Raw genomic sequence first — 22,147 nt, 5'->3', positions numbered from 1 at the left:
GGACAATGGAAATCAAATATTTTATTTTTTTCATGGCAACAGAATGTTGAAGAAATCTGTGCAAGGGGTGTCTTTGTTTGTGAAACACACCCAAGGCTTTGGAAATATCAATAATACACCTAAAACATAGACACACCTTTTTGTACAGAGACAGGGAAAAAGTGTTATAACGATATCTGGGGGAAAAGAAAACTCCTGGCAAGAACAGCACTCAGAGGGGACCAAATATGAGTGGATGATGGGAAGGATAATCAGTATATGATGAAGCAAACCGCTTTTTAATAAAAAGTGCGTGAGCGTGAACCATCAAGAAGTGGTTAGAGCCGATGTTGGTTAGCCAGGGAAAGTTATTGACGTGGAGAAAAGAATATCTGGTAAAACTAAATATTTCTAAATCAGCAGGACCAGAGGACACACGTCCAAGACTTCTAAAGGAACTAGCACAGGATACAGCGGAACTGCTAGCCAGCATTTTTGAAAATTCATGGAAAACAGGTGAGACCCCAGAGGGTTGGCGAAAGTAAATGTAGTAACAATCTTTAACAGGATAAAAAGGACAGCTTTTAGAATTATAAATTATTAGGGTTGGAAGGGACCCCAGGAGATCATCTAGTCCAACCCCCTGCTCAAAGCAGGACCAATCCCCAAATTGCCCCCTCAAGGATTAAACTCACAACCCTGGATTTAGCAGGCCAATGCTCAAACCACTGAGCTATCCCTCCCTGAGCAGTTAGCCTGACTTCAGTAGAAGGTTACAACACTGTGAAAAGGAAGGATCCAATTTGTAAGCACTTGTATAGCGAGCTGCGTGAAATTTTTCAGCCAAAACTTCTTTTGGCAAAAAATTGGTAACACTGAGACATTTCTTGCATTCCTGTCAGTTTTGCCAAATTGTTCTGGTTTGAAAAAAAACAAAATCCTCTATAAAAGGATCTGAAATCGAAATGTGTTTTGTTTTAACAGTTTTGTAACAAACATTTTTGATTTTTTGATTGACTTTGTTTCAAAATTTCCTTTCATTTTATTTTTAAAAACTCAATTAAAAATGTTTAAAAATAGTCAAAGTCAAAATACTTTGGTTTTATCAAAACGAAATGTTTAATTCCACCTGATTTTTTTTCAATGATTTGATTTGCTGCAAATTTCAAAAACATTCCTTTTCAGTTTGATTCTTATACCAATTGTTTCCCCCAAGTTTTTTGAAATTGCTAGCAAACCAAAGAATCTGTTCTTCGCCCAGTTCTACTTATGTAGACCATCATGTTGTTACACCAGGAAATAAATATGGCTCAATGAGATGCAAGCAGTGTGAGTTCATTTAAAAAAAAAAAAGATTGTCTGTGGGCAAAGTGGATGTAATTAACTTAATCCACTTGGCCTTCGGTAAGACTTTCAATACATTCTTGCCTGGAAAAAGAATAAGGCCATTAAGGGAATGTTTAGAAGGTATGGTAGGTTCGGTTTTGGGTCCGATTTTATTTAATCTATTTATCGCTGACCTCGGAACCAAAAGTAGGAGTGGGCTGATAAAGTTTGCGGATGACACGAAGTTGGAAGGTATTGCCAATTCGGAAAAGGATCGGGATATCCTCCAGGGAGATTTGGATGACCTTGTAAACTGGAGTATTAGTAACAGGATGAAATTCAATAATGAGAAGTGTAAGGTTATGCATTTAGGGATGACTAACAAGAACTTTAGTTATAAGCTGGGGACGCACCAGTTGGAAGTAACGGAGGAGGAGAAGGACCTAGGAGTCCTGGTTGATCGTAGGATGACTATGAGTAGGCAATGTGATGTGGCCCTTAAAAAAGCTAATGCGGTCTTGGGATGCATTAGGCGAGGTATTTCTAGTAGAGACAAGGAGGTGCTAGTCCCATTATATAAGGCGTTGGTGAGACCTCATTTGGAGTACTGTGTGCAGTTTTGGTCTCCCATGTTTAAGAAGGATGAACTCAAACTGGAACGGGTACAAAGAAGGGCCACTAGAATGATCCGAGGAATGGAAGGCCTGTCGTATGAAAGGAGACTTGAGGAGCTCGGTTTGTTTTCCTTAACCAAAAGAAGGATAAGAGGAGATATGATTGCACTCTTTAAATATATCAGAGGGATAAATACCAGGGAAGGAGAGGAATTATTTCAGCTCAGTGCTAATGTGGATACGAGGACAAATGGATACAAATTGTCAGTCAGGAAATTTAGGCTTGAAATTAGACGAAGGTTTCTAACCATCAGAGGAGTGCAATTCTGGAACAGCCTACCGAGGGAAACAGTGGGGGCGAAGGACCTCCATGACTTTAAGATTAAGCTGGATAAGTTTATGGAGGGGATGGTATGATAGGATAATGGGCTTAGTCAATAGGTCAATTAAGTGCCACATTGGTAATTAGTCCAATGGGTCAATGATAGGATATTGTTAGCCTTTTTTCAGAGGGTATAGCTGGAGAGTCTTGCCCGCATGCTCGGGGTTCAGCTGACCGCCATATTTGGGGTCGGGAAGGAATTTTCCTCCAGGGTAGATTGGCAGTGGCCCTGGAGGTTTTTCGCCTTCCTCCGAAGCATGGGGCAGGGGTCGCTTGCTTAAGGAGTGGATGGATTGGCTTATGTGGCCTGCATCTTGCAGGAGGTCAGACTAGATGATCATAATGGTCCCTTCTGATCTTGAATTCTATGATTAAAGTACCAACAAAGGCTGGATCTCCCGGGCACACAAGCTAAGAAAAGGTATTCAGCACATTCTGACCTTTGAACTTACCTTATCTTATGATCATTAACTATGCCTGGATAGCTAAGGTGGTACAATCCCTGTAGTGTGGATGCAGTTTCACTGGTATAAAGGTGTCTCATACTGGTATAGCTTATGGCTATACTGGTATAAGGCACCTTTTTTCTGATATAAATGAGTCCACATTAGGGGTTATACCAGTATAACTATTTGGCTAAAAATCACCATCCTAACTTGAATAGTTGTCCCAGTAGAAAAACTGTGTAGACCAGGTCTTAATGTTTGTAAAGCGCTTTGACATCGTCAGGTAAAATGTGCTAAATGAGCATGTACGATTGTCACTGTGGCAGCTGGCTAGTCATGAGGAAAAGATAGAAACCAAGGGTGCTTTTCAGATGGTCTGATGTGGGCTAAGTGCCACTCTCCTGTTGGTTGGGAGTTAAGCAGAACATACTGTATTGATACATTACTGGCATTTGGCCTTTGCAAGCCATTTTTAAAGGAAATTAGCCAATGAAGCTACTGAACCAGTGACAACTATTGCTGAAGAGTCTGAGTGAGTCAGGGAGGGTTCAAAAGACTGAGGATAAAAAGCAACTGTGTTCGCAATTAATGTGTCGCTACAAACCAGACACACTGGGTGGTAATTGACAAAGATGATTTGTCCTGTCCCCCCACAAATGATACTAAACTGGGAAGTGTTGGGGGCAGGGCTGTGGGTCTGAGTTGAGCAGCTCCAGGTGAGCTGAGGGGACATGTTCAGTGTTTATCACAGTGCCCACTACTTCAGTTGAACAAACCGGCAGCCAGGAGGGAGGGGGAGAGAGGGGGAGTTGGCTGCCAGTGGGTGATGAGCACCCACTAATTTTTTTCTGTGGGTGCTCCAGCCTTGAAGCACCCATGAAGTCAGTACCTATGGTGCCAGAAGCTGTACAGACTCAGCACAAAAAGTCCCTGCCCCAAAGAGCTTACACTCCAAGTCGTGGGGTTACTTCACGGCCTCCCTACAGAGCAGAGTTAAGATTGTTTGAGTCACTTAACTGAGCATTTCTTACCTTAGTGTGTTGGGATTTCTTTCGAGTTTAACTCTGAATTTCCTGGGTTTGTAATATTTGGTTTTAGGATAAATATGCCAGCTTGTGTTGGGTTTTTTTTTTAACCTGTAAATTGCTGGATGACATGCACGCTCCACCTTACCATCTTAACCATAGATTTTTTTGTTTATTCATTCTATAGAGGTTTGGCTTAGCATGGAAGTTTTCTATCTTGCTCTGAGTCAGGACAAGAGGGACTGTGAAAGGGGAATAAGATATCACAATAGTAATACCGACATGGAGGTTGTTTCATGAGTTTAAATGTTCTAGCGTTGTGTCCCTTGAGTTGTGGATGCATTTACCTGGAGAAAGGTGTGGTTGGTTCGGCAGCTGTGCCAGTAGGAGACGTTGCAGGTGTTTGTGTGTGCACATGTGTGTATAGACAATGAAACCTATCGTTAGAGTTGCCTGATTCATTCCATTATAAGACTGTTTGCAGTTGCTTAGAACATATGGGCAACCTTTAATTCTAGTATTTACTTCTGAGTGATTGACTTTGCAGGCTTCATGTCCTGTTAATGTCACTTGTTTAGATGTATTTAGTGACAGAGAGGTTCACTGATAGAGAAAATAAATGGTCATTTCTTTTCTCCATCAGTTATGTTGTAAGCTTAAAACTTGTAAAGCACTTTAAGGTACTGGGACAAAAGATACTATATGAATGCAAGACAGTAGTATTATTACAGTTATTAACATGAGGTGTACTTGGGGCTAGTCTACACTTACTGTGGATCGATGCTGCCAGGGGTCGATTTGCCAGGTCTAGTGAAGACCTGCTATATTGACCGCAGATCGCTCTCCCTTCGACGCTGGTACTCCACCAGAACGAGAAGCGTAAGGTAAGTTGATGGATAAGTCGAGTTTCTCCCATCGACCCAGCAAAGTGTAGACACCACAATAAGTCGACCTAAGCTATTCACGTAGCCAGAGTTGCGTAACTCAGATTGACTTAACCCCGTAGTGTAGACCTGCCCCTAGAAGTGACTTCAGGACACTTACTACTTCTTTGGCATAGTCTGTTTTGTATTGTGGACAGACCCTTAAGGGGTGTGGGTGTGGGTGTGTGTGGGTGTGTGTATCTCTCTCTCTCTCTCTTTTTAATAAATCCGATTCTAACCCTGAAAAACAAATTGGATAAGGGAAAGTGTTGCTTTTCTCTCAGCTCTTCTCTTTGTTGTCAGGGTGGCAGCGGGGTGTATTCCATCTGGTGCGATATCCCACATGGTACATCAGGTGCAACATAAGGCCGGGGAATGGTTTGGAAGGGGATGTTTAATAGCACGCTTATACTCAGACCCCCTGCAGAGTTCCGGTAGCTCTCTGAATGAAACTCCTACACAGACTCCTGCTGTCTCCATGCCTTGAGTGAGTTTGCAGGGTTACTTGCTGTCGCTGGAAAGTTCAGGTTCCAGGCTTTGAGAAGGGCACTCCCAGCCTTTTGCTTCAATGGGAGTTGAGATGCAGCCACAGCACATCTAAGAAGTGCGTTGCATCTAAGCGAGGAGCCCTGCTTTCTTCTCAGCACTCAGTTTGAACCATTACCATGACAAAGGAGGATTATTGACTTTCATTGCCACGATGCCTTTGATTCGAGGCTCGCTTTGATTCGGGGCGGCTGTGCTTACTTGCACAGAGGGACCAGTCCCCTTCAGGTGAAGAGGGAGAAGAGAAATGAGCGCAGGACTCAATTGAGTGGGTGACGGCAGCCAATGCCGTGAGTTGCTGAGAAGGGACGCCAAAGCAGCCGCAATGCCTTAAGACAGTTAAAAGCAAATTGTCTGGCTGAGCAGGCCCGTAGCAAGGAAGATGCTCCCCCAAACTATAATTCAAGGGGTTGAATGGCCCTCAAAACGGAGAGCTGAGAAAAAAACCCAGAAGATGAGGCAAATGATCGAACAGATGTGAGCGCTTTTGTTGCGAAGACTTGGAGGCTAGCGGGATGGCGATAGGCTAATTTGAGTCGCATAATGCCAGGTTCCTTTCATATGCAGAGCAGCGCTTTGATCTGGGCTGGATGAAAGTGCTGAAAAGTGGAGAGGATGGCAGGGGGTCTTTTGTCTTTGACAAAAAAGGCATCTGCCGGGCTCTAACCCCCTTTTCCCCACCCCTTTAGCCTAGCAGGCTGTTCCAACAATGCCCGCAAAGGGGACAAGTGTCTTCTGACAGCTGAAGAAATCTCAGGGAGGAGAAAGACTTGCAGCAATATATATACCAGAGAGCTTAATCGATTTTTTCCACAGTTCAAAAAGATGGGGGGTGGGGGAAGAGAAGAGAGAGAGAGCTCAGTGGAAATGAGAGGTGGGGAGTGGGGGGAACCTTTCTAATAAACTTGTTACTTTTGTTCTCGGAATATATCTTTTCAGGAGATGCTTTGATGCTGGTGTGAATGCACTTAATGGAAAGCGGTGTTTGTGGGGGTGGGGTGGGGGGGGAAGAGGAATATTTCTGAAAGAAGGATAAACTTGGAGTGATTTCCTGTGGATCTCAATGCAAGGAAGATTTCAGTTAATATTATACAGTATGACGCAAGAGGCACTCAGAGAACAGAACTCTACCTTATGTACCATTGGTTTGCAAAATCAAGCTTAACACAAACAGCTGGCTTAATTGAAACATTCCCCAGCCATGCAGAATTAATTGTAAAGGTCTCTTGCAATTTACTGTTGCAAATTTCTGTCGGGCTTCCCCCTCTTCTCCCTTTTCTAAGCCCTGGTCTACACTAAGCTCGGGGGTCGAACTAGGGTACGCGAATTCAGCTATGTGAATAACGTAGCTGAATTCGAACTACCCTAGTTCGACTTACTTACCGTCCAGACACCGCGGAAGCGAACTCCGCGGCTCCAAGGTCGACTCCGGCAACTCCTCCTGCCACGGTGGAGTACCGGAGTTCGAACTAGCGCTTCCGGGGTTCGAACTATCGTGTCTAGATCAGACGCGATAGTTCGAACTCCGAGCAGTCAAACTCGCCGCGTCGACCGTCCCGGTAAGTGGAAACGTACCCTAACAGTGTACAGTAGCTCAGTTTCCTGCTTGCTGCAGGGGGATTTTTAACTTGGTGCCAACTTCCAATTCAAAGGCTCTAGATCAACTGGGGGCCTGATTCCAGTTGCTTACTTGTCTTACCCCTGTGTAAGTCAGCAGAACTATTCCTGCTTTAGTATACCTGGTAAGTGAGATGAGACTCAGACCCTGACAGTCTAATTACTGTGGGCTTCCCAGATCAGCACTTTGTCATAGGACTAACATGTTCTCTTAGGACTTGGCTACACTTGCAGATGTAGAGCGCTGTGAGTTAAACCAGGCCTCGGGGACCGCAGCAGGGAAAGCGCTGCAGTGTGTTCACACTGTCAGCTGTAAGTGCACTGGCATGGTCACATTTGTGGCACTTGCAGCGGCATTGGGAGTGGTGCATTATGGGCAGCTATCCCACAGAGCACCTCTTCCCATTCTGGCACTGTGGTTTGTGGGAAGGGGGTGAGGGTGCGGGGCATTCTGGGTCCTGTCCCAGTGCCCCATGATGCATCGCTTCACATCCCAGCAATCCCTGTGCTTCTGTCCACATTTGTTGCCATCTTTCAACATTTCACACTTGTGCGCTCTGTCTTCCCTTTCGGTCTGCGGTAATGGATCCCGAAGTGCTGAGGAATATGCTGATGGGTCTTGCCAACACGTCACATTTGGCAGTCGAGTTGCTCCTTAAGCTATAAACAACTGACAGTGAGGAGTCCTACCATGATATCAAATCACGTAATGGATACGACACGAGATTGCTTGTGGCATTCGCGGACATGCTCACCACCGTGGAACGCCGCTTTTGGGCTCAGGAAACAAGCGATGTGGTGGGATCACATCGTCATGCAAGTCTGGGATGACGAGCAGTGGCTGCAGAACTTTCGGATGAGGAAAGCCACTTTCATGGGATTGTGTGAGGACCTCGCCCCCACCCTGCTGCACAAGGACACGAGATTGAGAGCTGCCCTGACGGTGGAGAAGCGGGTGGCTATTGCAATCTGGAAGCTGGCAACTCCAGACAGCTACCGATGGGTCACTAACCAGTTTGGAGTAGGAAAGTCAACTGCTGGAATCATGTTGATACAAATTTGCAGGGCCATTAATCGCATCTTGCTCAGAACCGTGACTCTGGGTAACGTGCAGGACATTGTGGCTGGCTTTGCACAAATGGGTTTCCCTAACTGCAGAGGGGCGATAGATGGGATTCATATTCCAATTCTGGCACCAGGCCACCTAGCCTCCAAATACATAAATCAGAAGGGATATTTCTCTCTGGTTCTCCAGGCGCTTGTGGATCACCGTGGGCATTTCATTGATATTAACACAGGCTGGCCCGGAAAGGTGCATGACGCACGCATCTTTCGGAAAACTGGCCTGTTCAGGAAGCTGCAAGCAGGGACTTTTTTCCCAGACCAGAAGATCACCGTAGGGGAAGTCGAAATGCCCACTGTGATCCTTGGAGACCTGGCTTACCCTTTAATGCCGTGGCTCATGAAACCCTGCGTGGGGAGCCTTGACAGCAGCAAGGAGTGGTTTAACAACAGGCCGACTTGGTGCAGAATAACCGTGGAGTGAGCTTTTGGCCATTTAAAGGGCCGCTGGTGCTCTCTGTATGGGAAGCTGGACCTGGCCGATGACAACATCCCCACGGTTATACCTGCATGCTGTACCCTCCATAACATTTGTGAAGGGAAGGGTGAAAGATTCACTCAGGCATGGACCACGGAGGTTCAACACCTGGAGGCTGAATTTGAACAGCCAGAGAGCAGGGCTATTAGAGGGGCCCAGCGCGGGGCTGCAAGGATTAGGGATGCCTTGAGGGAGCAATTTGAGGCTGAAAGCCACCAGTAATGTGTGGTGCCCTGCACAGGAGTGAAGTGCAGTGGTTCCAATGTTAGTAGGAATCTCTGCTTGCTACACTGACTTGCAGTGCCTGTTGCTTTCCTGGGCTAAGGTATCTTTTACTTAATGCAATAATAAAGAATGTTTTCAAAGCCAAAAAATCCATTTATTTAAAAGAAAATTCATTTATTGAAAAGAAACACAATTTCTTGGGAAACAGAAATGGCAAGGGGGTGGGGTGGGGAACGGTTCAATCACAGATTTCCGTATGTCTTGTTATCATACTCAGCCTTCCTGTCTGGAGTGCCGTGCAGTGAGTGCTGCACTTCAGGCTGGCTAAAATGCATGGTGCTGGGGGTTGAGTGCAGTGGGTAAGGGTCATAGTTTTCAGGGCTGGGTGGTGAAGCTACAGGTGTTGGAGGCAGCTGGTGGCAATAAGAACCTGGATGTTGGGGAAAGTGGGTTGGCGGTGACATGGGGGCACAAGGGAAAGAGTTTTGGGACAAGGGCTGCAGGGGGGGGTGGGCGTGGTAGTGCTCCGCCTGCATGGCTACAAGCACCTGGATCAAGTCCGCTTGGCGCTCCATAATGCTAATCAGCCGCTCCGTGCTTTGGTGCTGGCGTTCCTCATTCTGCTGGCGGATCCTCCTTTCACTCTCCCTCCACTCCTGTGCTTTTAGATTCTCGTTAAGTGACTGCTGCATTACTTCATGCAGCAGGTCCTCTTTGCTTCTACGTGGCCTCTTCCTAATTCTTTGGAGTCTTTCGGCTGGTGATAACACGGATGGCTGAGATCTCAAGGTTGCAACACTTAACAGAGGCAGGATTGTTCACACCAGACAGAGCAATGATTCGCCCATCTTAAAGACAAGCACAGTCTACACAATAGCAGAATTTGCCCATCCCAAAGCGAGCGCACATAACCCACAGGAGCCCCAAAATGGTGAGTAAGCACAGGGTCGAGGGGGACTGATTGTTTCAGGGACGTACTGTCCTCTGGGGTTGGTTCTATGCCTTGGGGAGAGCCAACAGCTGCAGGGGGTCCCTATACTGAACACTCTCCCCACATTTTCCACAGGAGTTCATCCTGGAACATATCTCGCTGCTGAGGGTGACCTGGGAAGCAAGGGAGGGTCTTCTACTACAATGCAGCTTCCGCCCTGGCCTATATTCAGCTTCCGCCCTGGCCCATATGCAGCAATGGTCCCCCCGCCCATCACGGCACAGTGGTGCGGACATGTTAGCCTGACTGGAACAAGGAGCACAGTAGTTCTCCCAAAGAACCTGCGCAAGCGGATTGCCCAGCTTCTGCATGAGACCTTTGAAGAGATCACTGAGGCTGATTACCGTGATATGAGAGAGCACATCAACGCTCCATTCCGCATCTAGGCATGCACGCAGCCCTGACCCTCCTTGCCCCCAGAGCCCGCATCCAATAACTTCCTTCCCAGAATAAAAGCCACTTACCAGGCACCTCCTCTGGTGTTTGTCCTTTCCCAAGCACTGGCCGCTGCGACTGGCTACCTTCGTCCTGGCTTGAGAACAGCTCCTGGCTGCATGCGTCTAGGGATGCCGGGGTGTCTCCCTCCTCCTCAGCACCCTCACTCCCGCTTTCCTCCTCTTCCTGCCTTGTTGAACTGGGCTCTGAAGTGTCCATGGTGGTCCTCGGAGTGGAGGTGGGGTCGCCCCCCAGTATTGCGTCCAGCTCTTTGTAGAAACCGCAGGTCATGAGGGCAGCACCGGAGCGGTTGTTCGCCTCTCAGGCTTTGCTGTAGGCATTCCACAGCTCCTTCACTTTAATCCTGCACTTCAGTGTGCTCGGTCATGGCCCCTTTCCATCATGGCCCTTGATATCTGCCTGAAGGTATCGTAATTCCTACAGCTGGAGCACAGCTGGGACTGGACAGCTTCCTCCCCGCAAACACTGATGAGGTCCAGCACCTCGCCATTGCTCCATACTGGGGATCGCCCGGTGGGTGGAGGCATGGTCACCTGGAAAGATGCACTGAGAGCACTCCACACCTTGCTGAGCAAACAGGAAGGGGAATTTCAAAATTCCCAGAGAATTTAAAGGGCGGGTCTGATGGTTGGTCACTTGAGGGCAGGGCACTAGAGTTCAAAGTGATGACCAGAGTGGCTAGAACAGGCATTGTGGGACACTTCTGGAGGCCGATCAGAGCGCATTGACAGACCAGGGCATCCACACTGGCGCTGCGGCGCTCCAGCCAGAACGCACCAAGCGTTATGCCTCTCGCGGAGGTGGAGTACCAGGAGTGCTCTAGCCGCGAGTCAGAGCTCTGTACATGCCTTGCCAGTGTGGAGGCGTCGTGAGTTAGAGCGCACGGGGCTGCTTTAATGTGCTCTAATTCGCAAATGTAGCCATGCCCTTAGTGGTAACATTAGATAAGATTATCAACTCTGAACCAAGTCAGTCACACAGATTAAACACCTTGAGCATATGAGCTCAGGAATTCTCTTTGCTATGAAATCCCCAGGACTATCAATCATTGACTGTTTACTGAAGATAAACTTTTCAACAGGAGCACCATTTGAAGCAGCATCTGGTATCGCAAACAGCTGAAATGACACCATTCGCTAACATAATTGTGTGGGTTGAATTTTAGGTGCTGTTCCTAAATGCTGGAGTGCCTTTACAAAGGCACACATGCTACTACAAGATAACGAAACCCTAGCTTCCTTCGGCAATCCATGCTGTGTGCTAGCTGCATTGTAACCGTACATGCTTCTTTGATAAACATGCCACCTTCTACCGCCAACAAATGCCCTCACACAGTTTTAATAGCCTGATGCTGTGAGTATTTTTAGCGCTAGCATCATCCACCCTGCAGTGCATGGATCCTGGTTCCATGAATTACTGTACGAAATTGGGACTCTGTTGATTCCTACGCGTTTGGCATAGCTTGACTTTTCTACCTTCCAGTGCTGCGGGCTTGATCTTGAGTTCCTTTGGCTCCCCCTGATGACAGTGAAGGAGTGCTGAAGGTACAATTGGGTGCCATGCAAGCAGGAGAGCGCACCCTAACTAATCTGCAAATGTTGGCTCAGAAGTGGTTCTTTCTTGGGGTACGTCCACACTACCCGCTGGATCGGCGGGTAGCGATTGATCTATCGGGGATCGATTAATTGCGTCTCGTCTAGATGTGATAAATCGATCCCCGCCACACTCCCCATCGACTCCGGAACTCCACCAGGGCGAGAGGCAGAAGTGGAGTTGATGGGGAGCTGCGGCCGTCAATCCCGTGCTGTGAGGACAGGACGTAAGCCGAAATAAGATACGTTGACTTCAGCTACACTATTCTCATAGCTGAAGTTGCGTATCTTACATCGACCCCCCCACACCCTCCCGTGTAGACCAGCCCTTAATGTCTAGCTCAGTACTGTGCAGTGCTGTAGCTTAGATGGTTGGAACTAAAATGAGGGTGTTGCTTCCTGGAAAGTGAAAATTGGGAAGGAATTGTTTAGTCTCTAAATGCAAACGAAAGCAGCCAATTGAGGCCAATGTCCCCAGCCGCAGAGTTGGTTTCCAGTGTTCGATAAAGCTGTACTTGCCTGGGTGCCTTTTGCAGAAAGGACAAGGCATGAGACACCCAATTCCTATGAAGATTGAATGGGAATTGGGCATCCAGAAACCTTATCCCAGAGCTTTAGATGTTCTTCTAGCTGAAATATGGAATATCTGATTAGGGTAGCAAAAGGGCTTTTCCACTCCTACAACCGCGTTACCTCTGACAGTCCAGTAGACCCTTGCTGATCTTCACATTTCCGTGGTGGACAGCTCCCACCTTTCAGAGAAGAGTAGTGAGCCAAGGGTTGTAGTGAATATTTATATTAGTAAGGCTTTGTGAAGTACATCTCAGTGCCCTGTAATAGGTTTGAAAAGATTAAATCTTTATTCTGACAATTGTAGTTTTTAGTTTTAAACTGCATCTTTATGGCACAATGTCCTTGCTTGTTGTGGTTGTTGTGTGTTTGCAATCTCACTGATTCACAAAATTTAATAAGGCCTCCTAGTGGAGATGCACCTTATACCGGCAAGAGTGCTTTTGCTGTTACTGCGTATACTAGATCCCCGAACAAAATAAGCCATACTGGCCAAAGCACTTTTTTGCTGGTAAAATCGCATCTATACTCGGGCTTATGCCAGTAAAGATCACACTCCTAACTGACATTTCTATACTAGGAAATGTTTAAAGCAGTGGCTCTCAACCTTTCCAGACTAATGTACCCCTTTCAAGAGTCTGATTTGTGTTGTGTACCCCCACTTAAAAACTACTTGCTTACAAAATCAGGCACAAAAATACAGAAGTGTCACAGCCATACTGTTACTGAAAAAATGCTGACTATCTCATTTTTATCATGTAATGATAAAATAAATCAATTGGAATATAAATATTATACTTACATTTCAGTGTATAGTACACAGAGCAGTATAAACAAGTCATTATCTGTATGAAATCTTAGTTTGTACTGACTCCGCTAGTGCATTTATGTAGCCTGTTGTAAAACTAGGCAAATATCTAGATGAGTTGATGTACCCCCTGGAAGATCTACCACTAGTTTAAAGTGTAGAGCTGGCCTTTGTCTCAGTAGGCCCCCTCTAGTCTTTAGCGTCAATTAGGGCTTGCCTATACAGGAAATTAAACCCAATGAACCAGAAGTGTGAAATTAAAGGACCTTAGTTAAAGCTCCTGAAATCCCAGTGTGGACACACTTGTTCAGAAGTGTCCTTAATCCTCTTCAGTTTAATGTACTTCCAAAGCGAATTAAGCGAAAGGAAACTAAGGCCATTTAACTTCTGAATGAGAGCATCCACGGAGAGGTTAATGCATTTTAACTGGGATGTCTACATTACAACCAGGGGTGTGCATGGCAACTCATGTGGACATACCCATAGTTATAATCTAGCTAGTTATGCCCTAGGTAACCTGCTAAAAATAGAAATGAAGATGCCCCATCTCACCCCCCTCCCCTGACCCCACTGGGTATGTGCTTGCTTGCGCAGCTCACACTGAAGTCCATGCCACAGCGTCCTCACTCCTATTTTTATCAAGCTAGCTAGAGTACAGCTACCGCAGCTATGTCTACACGAGTTGCAATCCACAACATGGCTGCAGTGTAAACTACCCTGGGGCACTTTAAATTCAGGCCTTTAGTTAACCCAGTTTAACTTTCTTGAACTTCCCCAGGGAGACATGCCCTTAGCGGGGTGCTATTGGCCTGAGAAACAGAATTCCTGCAGTACCTGAAAAATGTGGGCATTAAGTGCTGTTTTTGTGTCTTGAGGAGATTGAAACAGATTGTGTCTATCTAGACTAATACACCGACGTAACATGTTCTTTGTGGATAGGTTTGGTTGTAGTGAAGGCAACATCATTTCACATTGTGTGAACATAGTTCTGTAATTTCTGCACTCTCCTCCGTCGACCCGAAGGCGGGCACATACAATGGGGAGGGACAAACTGACATGATTAAATCCTATGTTCCCAATGTCTTATAATCTTGACATTTGGTATATGCATCCATGGACCTCTGAGCACAGACTGGGGAAACCTTTACATTTTCCATCAAAGGTCACCCATCCAACAGTTTACAAAAACAATATTAATGTCTTCTGCGAGGCATTGATGGTGCTTCTGAGATCTCTAGTTTGGAGGAATTAAGGAACCTGATGTCACTGGTTCTATTCATAGAATCATAGACTATCAGGGTTGGAAGGGACCTCAGGAGGTCATCTAGTCCAACCCCCTGCTCAAAGCAGGACCACTCCCCAACTAAATCATCCCAGCCAGGGCTTTGTCAAGCCTGACCTTAAAAACCTCTAAGGAAGGAGATTCCACCACCTCCCTAGGGAACCCATTCCAGTGCTTCACCACCCTCCTAGTGAAATAGTGTTTCCTAGTATCCAACCTAAACCTCCCGCACTGCAACTTGAGTCCATTACTCCTTGTTCTGTCATCTGCCACCACTGAGAACAGCCGAGCTCCATCCTCTTTGGAACCCCCTTCAGGTAGTCAAAAGCAGCTATCAAATCCCCCCTCATTCTTCTCTTCTGCAGACTAAACAATCCCAGTTCCCTCAGCCTCTCCTCATAAGTCATGTGCTCCAGCCCCCAATCATTTTTGTTGCCCTCTGCTGGACTCTTTCCAGTTTTTCCACATCCTTCTTGTAGTGTGGATTTTAGCCAAGGTAGTTGTCAAAGAGGGAGTAATGGTGCTGCATGGGCCATGCTGGTACCCACTTCCATCTGAAAGGCAGACTGCTGTCAGGTAGCATTCAGAGATCACTATTTACATACTGCCATAGTTGGGCACGGATAAAAAATTTCCTCTGGGCAGAGACATTTGTAAAAAACCATTCTCTCTGTGGCATGCATGGATATGTTTATATACATGGATGAATAGACACCAAAACTCATCACACAATACTCAAATTATTATTTGTAGTCTCATGCTGCCTCAGAACCCTAGTCCTCGACCAGTACCCCAGTGTGGTGGGAGCGGTACAAACACAAAGCAAAAAGACAGTCCCAGCCCCAGAGAATTTACAATTCAGTATAAGACAAGTGACAATAGATGGATACAGAGATGAGGGAGTACAAGGAAATAGTGAAACAATACTGGTCAGTCTGATCAGCAGTGGTCAGAATAACATTACGGTCGTGCCAAAGTCAGGAGCTGGACAAGTTCTTTCTCTGAGTGGTGTTACACTTCACCACCTTGCACATCCCGTAGATTTGATATTAACAATATTAATATTTCTCCTAATCCTCTTTACTTACTTTGTATTCTGATGAATTTGGTATTTTGGTACATTTGTTCTATTTAGAAAAAAAATGAATAAAAATGATAACACCCCATATGAATATCTATATCTTTAGTTCATGCTGTTGAAAAGCAGCAGTAGCTCTAGATGCTTTTTACAGTACCTGAAATAAACAACAAGCAAGAATAAATTCCACACAGCACATGGCACAAAGCCACCCAGCCTGGAATAATTCTCCACATATCTAGCCAGGTACATCCTACAACCCACCTTCTGCTCCAAAGGCAGAGAGGATGAGCTTTGCAAATCTAGCCTCTCTCATTGCAAGGGGACCAGTTCCAGAGCTGATGTATCCTCATGGGAAAAGGCCCCACCCCTTTAAACCAGGGGCCTGTCAGCTTGAGCACCTCTGCTAATAGCAGCTGCCCTGGTGCCGGAGGAAAGGAAAGAGAAGGGTGTTACAGGGGCTTTTTGTCTTTAGCTGACTTGCTCTTATGTCAGCTCAAGTCATTCCTGTTGGGTACAGCGGAGGCGTGTAAAGGGCTGAGTGTCTCTGAGGCAGAGGGATTTAGGGGCTGGGAGAAAGAGGTCTTGTAGAGGGAACCGTAGGGAACAACCAAGCTTGGGAGCAAGGTAAGGCTGAAGACAACCTTGTCTTGGTAATATTAACAATAAAGGCAAACCTCCAGAAGAGAGGAATGTTTTCTCTTACCCAGTGTGTATGCACTGTGTTCAGAGCAGATAGAGGGTCTCTCAGGCGCCAAATCCATTTAGGGCTTCTATAGCCCAAAACCACCAACTGAAACTCAATCAGGCAGCCAACGCAGACTGTAGGCACTGTCGTTGTGTGCTCTCTACGGCCCTAATGCAGGAAAACATCCGTGTTAAGGACAGCTCCTAAGCATGTATTTCTGTCCCATCAAAATCAGTGACAGGGTTGAGCTCAAGCCATATTCTTAAGTGCTTTCCCGAATTTAGATTTAAGTGAAGCCCTGCTTGGTGCAAAATCTGACTTCTTACTCCTGCTTCTGAATGGCCCCAAGCGGAAGCCCGAAGCAGAGAGAGTGCTACAGAGGTCTGGCCGTGAGGTGGTAAAGGCATAGTAACTCCAGCAAGTGCTGCACCCAGAAGAACCAGTAGTCCTCTTCTCACCAGGTGCTCTTGGCCTCAACTGCTGTTTGAGCAGCCCAGGATCTAGAAAGACATCACCCTCCCAAGCTGCATACCTGGGTAGCAAACGGTCCCTCAGTCTGCAGTGCTGGCCCTTCTGCTTGCTGCCTGCTGCTTTGTCTCCATGGGTTGCACCTCAGTCTGCTAGCCCTTACCCTGGCCCCGATCTCCTTCAGATACTGAGTCACTCGTCCTATTGCATCCCCCCAGGATGTGTAGAGGTGCCACAGTGTGCATCTCCTCTCCTAAGCCCAACAGCCTCCTGTATTTGGGTGAGCAGGAGGATAGATCCACCCCGACATGGCAGGGTACCTGTCATTTCTGATGTGTAAATGGCTGTACCTCTGCAGGAAGTGTGGGTGGTGAAGTATGTGGATTACCACACGTGGAGTGGGAATAAAGTTGAAGGTTCTTGTTCATATTGATCTTCACAACAAGTGAGTTAAGCACTTATAAGGAACTCTGTCTTTTCCTCCTCCCTCCCTCCCTCCCTCCCTCAGGTGATCTTTGCTTTGAATCAGACTCTCTTGCAGCAGGAGAGTCTCCGCGCAGGCAGTCTCCAGACCCCCTATACGACAGAGGACCTTATCGAGCATTACAACTGTGGGGACCTCAACTCCATCATCTTCAGCCATGACACTTCTCAAGTGAGTCTTGCCGCTGCACTCCCTCGTATTTCCCACCTGTTCCTGATGGCCAGAGAATTCCCTGGTTCTGTTAGCATCCTTCAACGGACAGCGCTGCCTCCACTCCAAAAAGGTCCGAGTATTGTTACCAATAAGTGGAACCACTTATTGTTCTGTTTGGTGTCATAGAAACGGGAAGGGGGAGAAATGGGGGGGATGTTTCAAATGATTGTGCCTGCCTTCTTGTCAGGCTGTCCCTGATTTGGATTTTGGGGGGGTTCCATTCTTCTTAGTTTGAACCTTTTCTTTTCTTGCAACATGGGAGAGTTAAAAGCTTTGCTCAGGAGTCCAGCCAAGCCAAGCATACTAGTGTTAGTGTGACCAGTTACAGCAGCAACACCTGGGCTCCCGGCATGCAAGGGGTTAACGCTGGCTTCCCTAGCATAGGTGTGCTGAGGAGGGGCTGTACACTTCACAGGGTTTGCCAGGCTGGATATACAGGTATATCTGTCCTCCTCCCCTCTCTGCCTGTCCCGTCACTCCTGGTGGAGGTGCAATTTATAGTGGCAAAAGCATGCAGTAGAGCATAAACCATTTCCCCAAGCAGAATTGGCTATACTGGCAAATGGACATTGTTGCTGGTATAACTGCACGTACCGTAGGGATTTAGCTGTGTTGGTCAGGGGAGTGATTTCTTTCACCCTCCTAACTGACACAGCAATGCTGGCAAAACCTCCTGGTGTCGACCAGGCTTAAGAGGGTATGTCTACACTGCAGCCGGGTGTGACCCTCCCAGGCCAGGGAGACAGACCTGTGCAGGCTAGTCTGCTTCAGATAGCCGCGTGGCTGTTGTGGCTCTGGTGCAGACTTGATCTAGCCGCCCGAGCTCAGACCCAGGGGCGTGGGCGGGCACGACAGCCCGAGCTCTCGCCCAAGCTGCAATGTCCACACTGCTAATTTTAGCATGCTACCTTGTCACTGGGGTGGCTTGTTTTATACTGCAAAGCTTTGCCCTCGTTGAACACCCCTTTGCTGCTCCACTGCCATGTATTCTGCGGAGCTCTCCCTCCCTCAGGTTGCAATTATTTATCTGTTAACACTTTGCCCCCTTCAGCCTAGAACCGCAGGGCCCGCTCGCCCGCTCACTGGGGCAGTGGAACCAGTGCAGTGGAGAGGAGAATCAGGCCATAAGGGTTCTTTCCTGGTGGTGAGTTAAGAATTATCACCCCCATCCTACAGACGGGGAGAATGAGGCAGCAAGAGATTCGTGGCCTGTGTTTCAAAGGTGCTGAGCAACTTCCGTCTCCCGTGGATTTGATTTGCACTTGTGGGCTCTCAGCGCCTGGGAGAATCAGGCCCTGTGGGACTTGCCCAAGATGATGCAGCAGGTTGTTGGCAGAGGGCCAGATTCTGCGTGTGAGAGCACTGCTCTAGATCCGGAGAAATGTCAGTCGAATTACAGCTGATTTACACAACGGGCCAGGTGCTGATCCTGGTTAGGACAAAGATCCTCCCAGTCTGCTTCTCTAACCGCTAGCTCACACTGTCTTTCCTTAAATAGGCCCCTTCTCAGACGTGGGTAAAGATTGCTAACAGGCTGACTTGAGTGGCTGCTTTTCTCTCCAGCCAGGACCAGAACATACTCTGTCCTATGCTCGGGCTTGTTGCCTGTAGGCAGCGGAGTCTTCCCTGGCCTTTCCTTTGAGACAAACAGGATGTCTGACAGTTTAATTTTAGCACCAACGCTCGGAAAGGTCACTTTTATTTTGTAAAGGCCCCTCTGGCATCAGGCTGTGTAAGGGAAGAGGCAGGTTAGTCCCAGTGGAGCGCAGGAACAGGCATTTTATGCCAATAGTGACACGTGTGTGTGAGCCTCACTTTGGCACCTATGTAACACTGGACAAATCACAAGCATTTGAATGCCTGTGTTTCCCCCATCTTGGCAGTGGGGAGGGCAGTCCCCTCCTCACAGTGGTGGCTCATGGATTGGCTACTTCATGTTTGTCAAGCCCTTTGAGCTCCTTAGATTGTTTGCACTTCTATAGCACGTGCAGGTTTTGTATATATTCCTGTCGCTGCCTAGGCCTGTCGTAGCCTAGTTATTTGGTGGAGCCTTGCAGCAGCAAAGAGGTGTCTAAGAGGAAGTCTTGAAAGCATAAGGGGGGGAGGGATACGTAGGAGGGCAGAAGGGTGTATATGGCCTGATTTGTGTACAGTTTTTGTATTGGTGTAACTGTTAGTTAATCTATAATCTGTTAGTTAATAATTATCCCAGTGCAATCCTGAATGCAACTAGTATGGGTGTATAAAAGTGTTTTATAGCTGTTCCACTTCCCATATGGGAATAGCTACATTGGTATAATATGTATGTGTGTACATACCTGCATCCACCTGCCGGGGGTTGAGTTAATGCTGTACAGCTTTGTAGTGCCGACAAGACCTACGTAGGAGATCTGGGATGAAACAAAGGAAGATTGGGTTTGGAGTGAATATCAGGAAAAACGTACGAAGCCACGTAGAGTCCGTTGTGGGAACAGTCTCCCAAGCAGCATGATGGAAGCCCCAGTGCTCTGATACTATAAACAACAAGAAAATGCGCTCTAGGCAATCATTTAGCCTTGTCAGGTGGTGGCTAGATAACCTCAGACATTAAACCTCTGATTACATCGGAGTGTGAGGTTCTGCCTAGCAGAGAGCTGAGTGAGAGGTCGGTGGTGGGAGGGGTGCCCTGCTGATCTGACATTGCCCTCTGTGGCGGAGCACATTCAGTGGGGGGCGCTGCAGGACTGGAGCTACTGTCACGTTCAGTCCATTGTGCCACTCTCCCGGCACCGAGCATTGTGTGCGTGTCACTGTCTCTTTGTTGTTGCTCACGCCTCACCGTCGCCCCAAGTGCATTTGCAGCTGAGTGAATGTTGGCAATGATAATAATAAATAACACTTAGTTCTTATGTAGCATTTTTCCTCCATAGATCTCAAAGCGCTTTAGAAAGGAGGTGAGCATCGTTATCCCGTTTCACAGAAGACCATACAGATTAGACATGATTATTTTATTAGATTACTGCAGATTAGACGATTAACCTTGCTTCCCGTCCCGAGGAGAGAACTGCCCTGTTGTTACTATGGCACATGTCTCTGAGGGACGAGTTGCCCTTCACCTACATCAGAGTCCTTTTTCTCCACCACATAAAGCTCGCCAGCAGAGACCGGTTCTATGTGAGCTGGTCAAAGGGTGACCTCCCTGGGGCCCTAATAGTCTAAATCTGTTAAAACCGCAATTCCCAACCAGTTGGACATGATCTGGGAAGTGCTCACACCCCACTGGTGGAGAAACGGCGAACAAAAAACAAAACCTGCCAAATTCTGTGGGACCAAGTGGGAGCCAACGAGGGGAAGGAAAGAGCAGGAGGCTGTCTTCAACCTGGAACTCCTCACTCTTACAGCACTTACTGCCCCCACCCCCGAATCTTGGGGGGTTGTTTTTTAATCTCCTTCCACTGAAGCATTAGGGGTGGCCTCAGCTGGAGATGGGACTCGGATGAGACGGGCTGGGACTCTGAGGTGGCACTGAGCATTCTCTCTCTCAGGTCCTTGGCTGGCTGGTTCTTGCTCGCATGCTCAGGGTCAAACTGGTCACCATACATGGGGTGGATCAGGAAGGAATTTCCCCCCGGGTCAGGCTGACCATGACCTCAGGGTTTTTTCAACGTTCTCTGCAGCATGCGGGTGCATTATCTGCGTATGTCTTGCTTCATCACTGCAGGGGCCTTGGGCACTGGTGCACATTGGTCCCAAAGGATGGCAAAGGATTTTGGGAGAGGGGGGGTTGCAGCAGGCAACCACAGGTGGATTTGGAGCTAGTGTGAGGGGACTGGGAACCACCTCGTAAATGATGCACATGGAGCTGGTTGAAAAATGGGAATGTTTTTAATGAAAAAAATGTCCCTTTTTTGGAAAAATGTTGAATTTTTTTGACTGACTCTAGTTGCTTGGTTATTATTCTCCCCCCGCCAGAGCAGCTTGCAGGACAGCAGGCAAATGGCTCATGTGACACTGTCCCTGTGATCTTAATCTTGTAACACTTGGAGGGGTTAAGGAAAAGGTATGACAAATACGGATTTCCTCTAGCCACATAAGCAGGATTCAAGAGCTACCATCTGACAAACCCACAATGTCTGTTTTCTTTGTATCAAGCTAAAACAAATTCAGTTGCACAGGTTGTAAAATCACGTACTTGGAGAAACGGAGCATTATTAACAAGTCACTGAGAGGGGTTTTTGTCCTGCTGTACGTGCTTTTGTGGGGGGCAAGGGGGAATGCCAGGCGCCTCAATGCCTGACCTTGACAATCTTCGTCTCCTTGGAATACACCAGTGAAATAGTCATTTCCCACAAAGATTTTTCTTTCTTGCCTAGGTCCCAAATTTCATTAACGCCACCCTGCCACCCAAGGAGCGCGTTACCGCCCAAGAGATAGACAGCTATTTCCGCCAGGAGCTCGTCTACAAGCGCAATGAGAGGATGGGAAAGCGAGTGAAGGACCTGCTGGAGGAGAACCCCGACAAGAGTTTCTTCTTTGCATTTGGAGCCGGTACGTGCTAGATGAGCTCTTGAATTTGATTACTTTCTTCCTGCGTTTTTACGAACTCTGCTTTCAAGCCCCAGACTCAGTTATAAATCCCCAGGCATAACTCACTGCAGGATCAGACCCTTAAAGGCATAACAAACCCTCTTCCCTTAGTTGGTTCTTTAGACATAGACAATTATTCAAATGAAAGATCAATGTGAACTCTTTGAAGCTCGCCCTGTAGGTAGGCAGGGTTGTCGAAGGTGCATACTTGGTTTGCTGCCTCATGCTAGCTTAAGTCTGAAAAGTTAGTTGGTTGATGGGTATCTAG

At 47.2% G+C, this 22,147-nt stretch overlaps 1 protein-coding gene across 4 annotated transcripts in view; it reads left to right on the top strand.

Annotated features, from left to right (window-relative positions):
* The window catches only part of TRABD2A (TraB domain containing 2A), a 117,553-nt gene that overhangs the window by 64,842 nt on the left and 30,564 nt on the right, over positions 1 to 22,147 (top strand). For 3 of the 4 annotated variants that reach the window (XM_039543473.1, XM_039543475.1, XM_039543472.1), the window contains exons 3-4: positions 17,125 to 17,271; positions 21,666 to 21,840. In XM_039543473.1, coding sequence (XP_039399407.1) covers positions 17,125 to 17,271; positions 21,666 to 21,840 — 322 coding nt within the window. The remainder of the gene's footprint in view (positions 1 to 17,124; positions 17,272 to 21,665; positions 21,841 to 22,147) is intronic. The other variant, XM_039543474.1, reaches the window with a different exon arrangement.

The sequence above is a fragment of the Mauremys reevesii genome, linkage group 6 (assembly GCF_016161935.1).
Source record: "Mauremys reevesii isolate NIE-2019 linkage group 6, ASM1616193v1, whole genome shotgun sequence".
In the NCBI taxonomy this organism is placed as follows: domain Eukaryota; kingdom Metazoa; phylum Chordata; order Testudines; family Geoemydidae; genus Mauremys; species Mauremys reevesii.
This window is presented reverse-complemented; position numbering and strand designations above follow the sequence as displayed.